This window comes from Cydia strobilella, chromosome 7 (genome assembly GCF_947568885.1).
Source record: "Cydia strobilella chromosome 7, ilCydStro3.1, whole genome shotgun sequence".
Lineage (NCBI taxonomy): Eukaryota > Metazoa > Arthropoda > Insecta > Lepidoptera > Tortricidae > Cydia > Cydia strobilella.
Window position 1 is genome coordinate 12,135,114 of NC_086047.1, and position 13,283 is coordinate 12,148,396.

The window sequence follows — 13,283 nt, forward strand, 5'->3', positions numbered from 1 at the left end:
CTAGTTCGCTATTCAGTGATCATGTAATCAAAGAGCCGCCTGCTACAGATTTGTTGATATTGCCGCGTTTTTTCAGGTTCAACTTTCATTAGCCAGACTAGTTGGTCAAGCAAATCTTGCCAGAAGAAAAAGGCGAGAAATTTCTAATTTTCTTTGGGACGATTACCCTTCGCGCCTACATTTTATAATTTGCCGCCTTTTTCTACTGACAAGATTTGGTGAGATTTGCTTGACCAACTATACATGCATAGTGTGCAAAGGAAAGTTATTCAAGTTGGTGATAAAAACGCTCGTGATCTACAATCTTTTTTTTTTATCTGTAGCACACAACTGTCACTGTGTCACTGTTTATTTCGTCGTCTAGCAAATCATTACAAAGAATACAGTAAATAATTCACTATTAATTTCGTTTCTTCCATCATTACAAAGTTATAAATCCAAAATGAGCTTCGATCAATCCTCAAATAGTAACAGTACGAACGACAAGCCGGATAGGAAGGTGCTCGACCGCAGCAAAACTGACGACTTGCAAATTTCGCGAACAGACATGAACATGTTGATTATGAATTATTTGGTCACAGGTTTGTGTTGTTTAAATATATTTCCACCCTTTGAACTATTAATATTATCTATTAGGATACTAAGCAATAATATTATTAATTTATTATCCTATTGTTTTACAATAGAATATGATCTGATGTGTTGCTTTACCTTTCCATTTGTGGCGACGATGACCTTACGCTAGTCAACACAGGAATAGATAGTTTCTTCTTATTCACCTGTACACACAATACTTTTTATCCTGGAAACGGTGTCTCTCCGACAAAGCAATCCTTTCAGTGCACAAAGGCAATATAATATCTAGAGTACAAAAATTTTAAACAGTACACAGGTTATTTTAGCAACATTTAATTTACAGCTTGAATTTAATATAGCAATATTTTACTCTGAACCTTTTAATCGACTAAAGTGACCTCAAGCTACTATGGTGGTACTTTGTAGCATAATTTCAAAATAATGCTATAAAGATATGTATGGAATATATGACTTAGTTATTTTTACAAACATTGACATCAGTAGGAGTCTGGTTCATGAAACCTTGTATATTTTATCATATCATCATTTATTACATGAATAAGATTCGATTTTATAAATTGCATGGGATGTCAATTAACACGAATTCATATTATAATTGTCAAAACAAACAAAATGATAAAATTAATAAACATAAAATCATTAAAAACTAAGGAATGCATTTAATCATAAACTTAAACTTATTAATAATTGTTAATGAAGTGGGTCTGTATTGGGTCTGTAGACCTTTTTGTTGTACTACATCATCTTTACAAAAGTGTGATCTTCACCTTACTTTGAGTGTGGACTATTTGGACAGTATATTATATTATATTGTTTAATACACTATCAGCTGAAACCTGATACATGTATAATAACACTCAGAGATGGGCATTAATCGATTAATCTTTTAGTTAACTAATCAATCGATTAAAAATATCAATCGTCATTTTTTAATCGCGATTAATTTAGTTGCGATTAAATTAGTTGTGAGAATGTTCGACTAACAACTAAATTAGTTTTAGTTTCAATCGACTAAATTTCACGATTAAATCTATATTAAAACTACGTAGTCGCCCGTTTTTGCATTTTTTATCTTGCAATATGTAACTACAACACGGAGTAGGATGGAGATGGCAAGTGGGCGTTCCCGTCTATCCGACAGTTAGTAGCGACCGACTCACTTTATGCACAGACTATGCTCAGTTGTTGTGTAAACTTCATGCTCGAATGACATTCACGTCGTACGTACGCTCGTCTAACAAAAATTGATAATTAAATTTAAAATGCCGTATTGTGCAGTATTAAGCTGCAGAAATCACAGCGGTTTAAAAAATATTTCACGTGGAGGTATTTCCTATCATCGGTGGTTATTTATTTAAATATAATCCGATAAATACGAAAAATCTGTTTATTTTGCATTATTTACGAATGTTCGTTAAGTAAATCTATATTTTATCAGTTAGAACTTAGAGTTCAGAATCCTTTGTCACTATTCTTTACGTTTATCTGGAATATTCGCTATCCTAAATGTCAAATAACTTCGCTACTCAGATGCTGCGCAATGTCGATATTTATATCGATAAAGTTAAAGTTACGATATTTCAAGTTTGATGTTTGATGATGAAGTTTGTTCGGTAATAAATTATTATTTTAGACACGTTTCTAATTATTATTTGGGATAATCAATGTCTTAGTAAATATGGCAGCTCTGGTCATCAAGCACTAAGTTAAGTCGGGGTCATTTCATGGCAACCTTTCAAACCTTCGTATTCTTTTACATACGTTTTTGTTTTTTACACCCATCATATTTTCATCGTTAATATAATTAGATTAGGTACTTAATGCACTTATGCGTACAATGCATGCAATGTGCCATGAATAAACGTTTTATATTTTCTATTTCTTTATTATTAATTATTGTAGGTTACCACAAGATGCCGATATTAAAAATAAATGGATCAATGCTACTGGGCAAGAAAATTTGTTTCCGCAAAAATATAGCACCGTTTGCTAGGAGCATTTCTTAGAGAAAGATTTCTGGGGATAAACTTGCCATACATCTCATCTAGCGTCCACACGCCTAAAACTTGGTTACTAATTTAGTAATTATTAGTGACATTCGGGCTCACTAAATTAATAAAAAGTGTTCCGTACCACGCAAACTAGCGTCAAATATTGGAATTTTGCCGCCCCCCTTCCTGATTTGATAGGTCACAATCTTACAATCAAATCAAGTGGGATCGATGAGCCAGTTTCATGTATGCTTTCACACCATACAATTAATTTGACAATTTAATCAGGTTGTCCCGTCTAGATTGGCCTTAAATGCTGCTACAAGTAAATATATTGTTAAAGACGAATACTTACCTAAGTAAGTAATTGCAGATTTGTGATTACAAAATAACAGCAATACCGAGTTAATAGACCTTTAAAGAACTATGATTTTATCTGTTTGACTTTAAGATATATTTAATGTTCACATTAACAACCTAGTTGGTCAATTAATAAGAAACAAATTTCTAGTTAGATATTTGTTGTACTGTACTACATATTATTTTTCATACAATCACGATTATCACTACCTATATTATAATCATAAATAAAGTTTCATCTAAATGTGTTAAAACATAAGGTAATGAAATATCAATACCTAACTGAACTCACAAATATCGATAAAACACTCCGATTACACTGTCCCCTCCCTATATCGTCGAATGGAAAGAAGTTCCAACGGTTAGCTACTCGCAGGCGTGTAGAGATCTCGAAAACACCAGTGTAACGTGACCGTGAGATCCGTAACAAACCATGCGTAATTAGACCTTACTTATACTGGTTTTTTAGCCCTTTTCTCGCCTGTAATAAGTAAGTGATTTTAAAATTATATAAAATAACGCCATCTGGTGTTGAGTAGTTGTATTAGGTGAACGTTGAGCGAGCTTTTGTGAGATGAATGAGATAATGAAAGAGTCGTATGTCATATAGCTTTGTCATTATATTTTAAAACGTCACTCATGTAGGCTTCAGTTGATATTCGTTCGAGAAATGTCCACCGGTAATAACCTTTTGGTATGGAAAGTTGCTACGAATCAGAGCAATTTTGTAAGTGTGTGACGTATTTTAACGTGGCTATGAATGTGTGAGTTTAGCGACACTGGTTTTCATACTAAATAGGAGTCATTTCACATCCACTAGTTTATTAATTCGTGAACTACAAGTACGTATGTATGTAACATACGGAGGTACTCGTATGTTGTAACTATGTTAGTTTGGGTAGAATTTTGCGACTTATTTTGAAGCAGATATCTTCATCCGATTGAGCTAAAATTATGTATACACGTTTATTTTGAAATGCTTGAATGACAATGCAAATAATGCCATAATATTATTATAACGATATATTGGTAATAACGACAAATAGCGAAAAACTGCATTGTTTACAAATCGCAAACAATAAAGTAGGTTGGTGCATTATTAATACTTTGAATTATACGATACTGAGTAAATCTTAGACATAGAAACTATCAATATTTTGCTGTCTCTGACAATAGTAAAACTCTTTTTAGTGTCACGCGGTGACAAAACAATGGGATAATCCTACTTACCTGGAACTGGAAGATGTTTGTTGCATTTTGGTGCAAGTGCCGACGCATCTTCTAAAAATAACACGTTCTATTGAATGACACATCTGCATGTTGTTTATTATCTACGCGGTCTATTTTGTTTTCAACGTGTGGTCATTAAACTTACTTACTTTAGCAGCAAAATAATAGTGAGAACAGATCTCACTCCTTAGAAACGGTCAAAATATCGTAAGTAATACATGACTATTTTATTTTTAAACATCCGTTAAGATGTCCTAATCAGTCTGTCAACATAGCCATGCCGAGGTATTCTATTCAATTTGCTTCTAACATTAGTCGCGAGAAAATAGTCTAACTAATTAGTCGATTACAAAATTTAGTTGTCCGAAATCAATCGGCAACTAATTTAGTTGCAACTAAATTAGTTGCACTCTATACAACTAAGATTGATCAATCGTCGTTTTCAATCGTCAGTCGCAATTAATTCTTGTAATCTTAATCGTTAATCGTTAGTGGATTACATTTTGCCCATCTCTGATAACACTGCACTTGTTTGTATATTATTATTTATCATTTATTTATTATTTATTTGATACACTAGCAGCTCTTGGAGCTGATGCGTGTATATCGAGCACTTGTATTTTATTTTGCACTTTTCAGTTCTAAAATGTGTATCCAGTCTATTTTTGAAAGTGTTCACTGACGGTACATTGTACAATAACATATCAGTCATATCACATGGCCCTTTTAAGCCTCCAACTATTTTTTAAAACATTCACACTTACTACTCCATTCATCTAGTCTGCAGTTTTATTATGGTTAAGATGTCATTAGGCCACCACAAGCATTGTCTTTGTTGTTGAGGTAAAAAAAAACTTGGAAAAATTGTAGAGGGCTTCAAGGAGGCTGCATTAAAATTCCAACAAGAGGCTGGACTGCAGGAGCCCGCTCTCTGCAGCTCCCTGGATGAGCGCATCATGATCCGTGAGGCAGTGCAGAACGGCCGCATCCCAGACGCCATTGCCATGGTCAACTCCCTTCATCCGGAGCTGCTAGATAATGATAGATACTTGTACTTCCATTTGCAGGTTTGGATGCCTTATTAATGTTTTATTCTTTCCTTAGTTTAGTAGTTACTTTATACATTGGAATACACAAACTCCCAAAGGACTAATATCGGGCCAGTGTCAATGAGTTTAAGAATAAATTCTACTCAACACTGAGAACTTGTTGATGACGTTGGATACAGGCATTATCAGTTATTTAAACTGCCTGCCTGCATTACAAAACTAATAATAAAATTGAAAATCTTGAAAACCCATACAGGGTTCTCCTATTTTGTTTATTGCCATATAACTTCTGTAGTCTGCACCAATTGTAGGCACGCGAATTTTTTCAGGGATAGCAGCTAGCCTGCTGATAAACTTGTAATTATAGAGATTATGAAACTTTTCTAAGGCCCACTTGCACCGTTCCACTAACCACATTTGATTTATCACAGCAACTGCAACTACTGGAGTTGATCCGTGGCGGGCGCGCCGAGGAGGCCCTATCATTCGCATCAGCTACCTTGGCCGAAGCTGGCGCCAATGACCGTACGGCGCTCACAGAGCTGGAACGCTCCCTCGCGCTGCTCGCGTTCCCAGACCCGCACGCGTCGCCCTTTGCTGATTTGCTGCTGCCATCCCACAGCCAGAAGGTAGGTTAATATAATAGTAACCGTAACTGCTGGAACATATACGCAGGAAGACCCTGTTGTTCGTATTAGCTACCTTAGCCGCCAACTACCGCACAATGCTTACTGATCTAGAGCGCTCCCTCGCGCTGCTGTCGTACCTTGGCCCGCACACGCGTCGCCTGCTGATCTGCTGCCAGAAGGCAAGTTGACAGCAACCTGAATAAATAATTTGTTGCTGACACATGTCACAAAACAATAAATTGGACTATGTCATATGAATCGCGGGATTATAAATCAGATTACCATTAGCATTACCGATGAAAGGCCTGAATGTACTTAGATTTCAAACAGACATTATATCTAAGTTATGTTCTTGTTATTCTGTTTTTTTGCTGACTTCTGTATTGAAGTGCCTGTCTTTGTATCCAACAGATCGCCAGCGAGCTAAACGCAGCCATACTAAAGATGGAGAATCAAGAATACACCAACCCCAAGCTATGTAGCCTTCTGCGGATGATCCTCTGGTCCCAGAGCGAATTAGACAAGCACAATATCAAGTATCCAAAGATGACCGACCTAGCCAATGCCACTATAGAAAATCCAAGTTTTAAGTAAGTCTCTATGTGGTTTATTTATAAATTTAATGTCTGTATTTTATTTTATTACCATTGTAATTTTTACATAAACTCAATTACTAAGTAAAACAGTTCCATTTAATCTTACAAACATAGTTACTAATGTGGTTTATACAGAACTTGCACCGTTTCATATTACCTACATAAAAATTTGTAGTTTTTGAGAAATATGCTGGTATATGTCGGTATAACAATAATAATGACACTCAAAACCTGCTCCAAAATAACTAAGTGCGGCCCAGGCAGCGATGACGAACGTCGATAAATAAAATTGGAATTATTAAAATTGTCTCCATTTATGACGACGTTTACAAGTTATAAATCCGAACTTACAATTCAAAACCTGCTCCAAAATAACACTAAGTGCGGCCCAGGCAGAACGTCAATATATAAAATTGGAATTATTAAAATTGTCTCCATTTATGACGACGTTTACAAGTTATAAATCCAAACTTACAATGGTAATAAAAAAGTCAGTTGATGTTGGCTGTCGCAAATCAAATGGAAACTTTCATCTGGTAATGAATTAAGTAGTAAAATAGTTATTTTAATTACCATGCTAGTACATATTTGTTCCATCTTTATCATTATGTAGTGGTTATCCACATGGGTAATTGTATATTTTATTCAAAAGTTCTAATTTGAATGGAGAAGATGAATTATAGATTGTGATGAAATAATCAAGGTTTCTTATTATAAATATTTATATATTTTTATTGATTAGTTGTCAAGCGGACCCCAGGCTCCCATGAGCCGAGGCAAAATGCCGGGATAACGCGAGGAAGATGATGATATATTTTTATTGATAAAATACCTAAATTCTATTGAACTTAGAGAAAATTAGATTGTACTGGAAACTGTTGTTTGTGTGTTGGAAATAAGTTTATAGGAACAGTCCGCGTGCAAGCGCGCGCTTGTGTCAGTCACCTGCAATAATATGTTACTCTTCAAAGGCCGCAAAAATATGTGACACACTCTTATGGCTACAAATAAGGTCGTGTCAGATATGTTTGCGGCCTTCATTGTGTAACATATTATTGCAGGTGACTGTACCCACAGTCAAGGCATAAATATATATATACATTCCCAAGGTTTCATAAATATGTGTACGCTCTTACACCGCAGACAATAAAGTCGTGTTTACATATTTTTGACCCGATATCTGGATCGATATTTTTGCCTTCGACTGTACATACTAGGCGCTGATTTAAATCTCGATTCCTCGGAGCTCGTGTACATACTGTACCCTTTAAACCGACTTATGGCCGTAAGGCATCACTTGCTATATAGCATGAGCATCTAGTAATAATACGAACATTACCAACAATCATACCTAACACACAATAGGGCAGCCAAAAAGCGTTCTTATTCCAAGGGGGTAAATATTTGTAATACCTCAAAAATACTTTTGTTTCCAAGTATAGTCCGTAACGATTTGTCGATTCTAGGTTTCATTTGTATGTAGAAAAGTTTTAAATTAAAGTGATAGGAATTCCTCAGAGTAATCGATTGAACTAGATTAAGAAAATCTATTAATTATTAATCAACACTTAAATTGTATTTAAAAATAAGGTTTTTGTATGTAATGTTTAGAAATAAAGTATAAATACTTTAAGAAAAAAAAAAAACAATCTTTAAGAAACTAATTGTTTTATTTTATTTATAGAAATCAACTGATCATTCACTTACAACAATAATAATAGTGGAAGTTGTAACTAACCTAATTAGCTAATTACATTAAAATAATTATTTACAAGATTAAAAAATGGTACAAATGGCGACTATTATGTTGTCACTAGGGATAACTGCATCTTTCCTTATTTTCTTTTTCCTGCATCTTATAATTAATGTATGATGATAAAATAAACCTTTTCACCACACCAGCTGGTAAAGGCTCTCTTGATTGTTCAATAACTGATGAGAAAGTTGCATTTTATCCACATGTGGGGCAGAGTAATCAAATGCAAATTCTGAGTTGTTTCCTGATGTTGGCTGGTAGAATTGACTTTTATAAATGATGATTTTGAATGATAAATATTTAATAACATTCATTTTGATTTTGTTTTGTTTGATATTTTAGTTAGTATTTTCCTTTGGTGTGATGAAAAATTCTGTGCTTAACTCGGTGGCAAAATTTGGTTAACCCTCATGCCTTGAAACCCTCGCCACGCTCAAGACTCCATTTTCGAACCACGAGCGTAGCGAGTAGTAGAGAGCGATTTTGGAATCTTTCGCTTCCTCGGGTAACTTTGCCCCCTTGTAAAACAAATAACTATTTTACCACACCAGCTTGTAAAGGCTGTTCAAAAACTGATGAGTGATGAGAAAGTTACATTTTGTCCACATGTGTGGTAATTTAATGCAAATTTTGAGTTGACAGTGACACCTGGACTGGTAGAATTGACTTTTAAATGATGAATATTTAATAACGTTTATTTGGATTTAATTTTGTTTGATGTTTTACAGTTAGTATTTTCCTCGCACTGTCCCGCAACTGTCCATCGGTGGACCTTATTACAAGAGGCATAGGGTCCAGCGATCGATGGACAGTTAACAGTGTGGGGTGGGCGATGGTACTCATTTTTTATCAACTAATCACTTAAAATTTAATAGTTTTGTTTTCCCCTTGATTTTATCATTTGCATTAGAAAACCGTTATTCAGTGGTACCTAGGATAAATGGAAATGGTTCTCAAACTTAATTTTGTAACAAATGCAGGTTGTCAATTTTCTACGTATGAGACAAATCAAGCAAATTCTATGACGTTTAAAAATATACCGTGACATTCACTCGCATTCGATTCCTAAATTTTATTTACATAACAGGTTAATATGGAATTCCACAGAAACTTAAAATGTATTTAATGGTGGCTGTTTTATGCTGTAGATAATTTAAACTGCGTATTTTTTTCTGCGGCAAGAAGCATCGCAGTACGTTAACCACCACAGACAGACCAAAAATATCAATAATTAGAAGTCCACAGTTCAAAGTCTATCATAAGCCCCAGTCGCCTGACAGCGTCGAGGCCGTGTCACCAGCCCAGCACGTAGTCCAGCGCCTTGGAGATGAGGCCGCTGGAGCGCTGCGGCACCGGCGCCGACGGCACGGGCGTCGGGCACAGGGAACGGGCGCCTTGAGTTTGTCTGAAAACAAAAATAAATAACTATGTACAACTTAAAACTTCAACTTCTCTTAACTCTTAGGTTGCATTTTCTGACACATGCACGCATGGTGGGATCATAAGCTCCAGATCATAGAAATGAAGCTGAAATTTTCATCCCGCGGTTCCATTAATTTTGCAATAAAATGTCAAATTTAAGCGCCACTTTTTTGAGTTGACATCTTTTTTATTTATTTATAGCCTTTTATCAGTTTTTTTTTTGGCCTAAGTCGAATTTATCAGAAATGCATTTTTATACTATATCTATAGTTTTCCTTAATCTACGATAGCCGATTATGTGTGCCTGTGTGCCAGTTGACATCTTATTGTAGAATGAATGTGCATTGACACATTATTGATTATCAGCTTCCCTGTAGTAAGCCATTGATAACCGTTTGTGTCTATCTGTAATTTTGACGTTAGTGTTTGTTAGAAAGAGACAAAATATAACATTTTGTAAATATTTTGCATGTTGATGTTGTGTCGAATGAATACTGTGTCTAACTATTTTTATAAGATCTGATTGTTACGTATTCAAGCAAATATTTTTTTTCTATTCTATTTTATTCTAAGTTTTATGAATAAGGGGCGCTTGTCTGTTGGCTGGCGTGGCGATTCCTGGACGTCCTCTATTGCACCCTAGACCCCAAGTGGCAACTGACAATTACCTCCTCAACACCAACATCATTGTGGCATATGCGTCCAGTTGCTTTGCCATCTTTAGTATTAGAGAGAGGATTTTTGCTATCTGTCTTTCCTAAAATGGTCTCTCGCATGCTTTTATTAAAGAACTACTTATATAATATTGATGCTTGTTTTTAATCATGTTTTGATGATATCTTTCTTTTCAGGGTCGTCAACTGACTCTCGCTTGCTTATATTGCTGTGATAGTATGTAATCACAATCTAAGCTAAATGACTAGTATCAGTTTATCCTGCATGGGTGTCCTCACCTCGTGACGCTCAGGCTTGCGGGCTGCCTGGGCGGCTCTTGGCACTCGGCCACGCCCACCATGACGCCGGGCAGCACCTGGCGCCCGCTCAGTGCCATGGCGCGCTCCTTCTCGGCTCGAGTCGCGTAGCGGATGTGCGCCCAGTTGCCTTGCGTTGGGTATTGCTTGTCTGTAAACATCATGTTTTATGAGTTGTTAGCTTTTTAAGGTAAGGAAAAAGTTCCTGTACTTGTTATCTTCTTAAGTGATAACTTGAATAAGTAAGTAAAAGCCTTTATTTCATGCTTTTTTCCCACAGTTTCATTAGATTACAATTTTATATATTTATTTGCATGTTGCATGTGCAGAAAAAGCCTCCCCAGTTTTTCCTATTCTATGCTGTTCTCCACCAGAATCTGTCACAGTTTCTTGTTACTTACACTTTAAAAATAAAAGTTTGTTATCAATCAGATCAAGTTTATAGAAAATAAATTAGGCTTTTAATATGTTCTCTAACACAATTTATTATCATCAATAACATTGTGCAGTTATTTTTTTCTTTTTGTCTTAGACAACTGCAATAAAAATTATACTGTACATATCTAAAATTAAATATTGCCTTACCTAAAATAGCACCACAATTGCTAAATCTTGCTAGTACTGTATTTGCAGCATTGGGTGGAAATCCAAACACTGTCACCCAGTACTCATCTTGCTCCTGGCTCCCGTCCCACGCCACTGGGTTCATGCTAGATCCATTCATACTATTCATATAAGAATTTTGCAACACAGAGTTATTGTAGAAGCTTTGCTCCTGGAATAGTGACTTGTTTACAGATGGTTCATTGCTTTTAATTGTGTCAAACAAGTCCTCTATGGGTGGTCCTGTAGTCTTACTGTTGTTGTAAGACATGTTGGGTGGGTTGTATGACATATTGGGATTGTATGATGTGTTTGGTGATGTAGGGGCATTGGCAAACATGTTTTGCTGGTTGTACAGGGCCTGCTGGTGCATGGAGAGGTTCTGACGGTAATGCTTTTGGTCTGGTGTGGAGGTTTGAGTTGGGCTTGTGGGTGAACCTGAAATTCCAAACAGTAGCAGATTAGCCACGTGGCAAAAGTAGCAAATGCCACGGGCGCATTTGGGGGCCCCGCACACCTACGCATCGTGGTTCACTTTGTTCACTTTTTCTGACAAAATTAAAACAATCCATGGGCCCCATGATAGAATTTGCAACAGGCCCCGCGCTGGCTTAATCCGGCACTGATTCTAAAATATTCTATGTAAGAAAACTATCAGAATCAAGACAAAGTAAACAATGAATTAAGTGATGATGATCCCAGGTCCAATTCTTGCCAAGTAATAGTGTGACAAGCACAGATATTTGTTCCTAAGTATTTATGCCTAATACATACTCATAGAATGATAAATCACATTAAATTAACAAAGAAACTTAAAAAAGGGTAGGTATTCTATCAGATACACATCCACATGTTCAGAAAAAACTTCTCTAGGAGAATAAGTGGCTACATGCTTTTTAGGGTTCCGTACCCAAAGGGTAAAAACGGGACCCTATTACTAAGACTCCACTGTGCGTCTCTGTCTGTCACCAGGCTGCATCTCATGAACCGTGATAGCTAGATAGTTAAATTTTCACAGATGTTGTATTTCTGTTGCCGCTACAACAACAAATACTAAAAAGTACGGAACCCTCGGTGGGCGAGTCCGACTCGCACTTGTCCGGTTATTTAATTGTTTTATAGTCGCTAATAAAACTTGACAGAATTGTCAAGTCTTTGATGATGACTGCAATGCAGCAAAAATAAACAGAGCCTCTCTTTCTTTTCGTGACATGACTAATGTCTTAGTTAAATTACTAAGATAAGAAAATATATTGTTAATTTACGCTTATTGAAACAAATATAGCACATTACTAAGACGGTTCACTTTTTACTTACCAAACGCGAGGTTCCGGCCCTTCGTAGGAGACAGGCTGTTGGTTCGGGGTGTAGAAGGAGGGTTAATTTCCCCTAACAGGAAAGGTGGCAGGTATCCTACATTCGGACTCCCTGACGGCGAGTGTGTAGGACTTCCAAGCGTCATCGGCTCCATTTTATTGCAAATTTTATAGTTTTAGAAAGTTCAGTGTAACTAAGCTAAAGCATATATTTACTGTATCATCAATTTTTAGAAGAAACAATTACCGTGGCGGTTGCTCAGAAAGCGATTTAGACTATTTTAGATTTAGACGTTCCACAGTTCCACATTTTGACTTTTGACAATAGAACGTACAGACAGCAAGCGGTTAACTGACTGACGTTTATAATAATGTTGCTTCATTCAAGAAAATAATTCTAAAACAGTAGTTTTTACTTACACTAGTACTATAGTTTGTCAAAGGACTGACTCATTTCAGTCATTTCAAGCATAGACAGAGAGAATCATACTATCTTTGTCTTACACTAGTACTAGCACCCAAAAGAAAAGGATGAGTATAGTTTTTACCAACCAACCAACTATATCACCCATATACTGACAATTTGGTTTGACCAACTATAGTAGTAATTTGTATAGAAAACTGGCAGCATTATGATATCCGTTGATTTTTGAATATTGACAAGACGAGTATTTAAGAAGTTACTCATGGTCATGAATTATTCATGAATAAATTTATTTTATTATATTAATTTATAATATTACTTTTGAGGTGAGGTGGCTAT

At 35.9% G+C, this 13,283-nt stretch overlaps 2 protein-coding genes across 2 annotated transcripts; one reads left to right on the plus strand and one right to left on the minus strand.

Annotated features, from left to right (window-relative positions):
* Positions 1-348: 348 nt before the first annotated feature.
* Positions 349-8,078, plus strand: LOC134743171 (glucose-induced degradation protein 8 homolog). Its single transcript, XM_063676545.1, has 4 exons — positions 349-581; positions 5,049-5,245; positions 5,659-5,856; positions 6,268-8,078. The coding sequence occupies exons 1-4, from the start codon at positions 443-445 to the stop codon at positions 6,448-6,450; spliced, it is 717 nt and encodes a 238-aa protein (XP_063532615.1). The 5' UTR covers positions 349-442; the 3' UTR covers positions 6,451-8,078.
* A 25-nt stretch (positions 8,079-8,103) lies between these two features.
* On the minus strand, positions 8,104-12,839 carry LOC134743170 (nucleoporin Nup35). The gene is made up of 4 exons (XM_063676544.1): positions 12,522-12,839; positions 11,187-11,642; positions 10,584-10,752; positions 8,104-9,613 (listed from the first exon to the last, which is right to left on the minus strand). The coding sequence occupies exons 1-4, from the start codon at positions 12,673-12,675 to the stop codon at positions 9,502-9,504; spliced, it is 891 nt and encodes a 296-aa protein (XP_063532614.1). The 5' UTR covers positions 12,676-12,839; the 3' UTR covers positions 8,104-9,501.
* Positions 12,840-13,283: the final 444 nt, after the last annotated feature.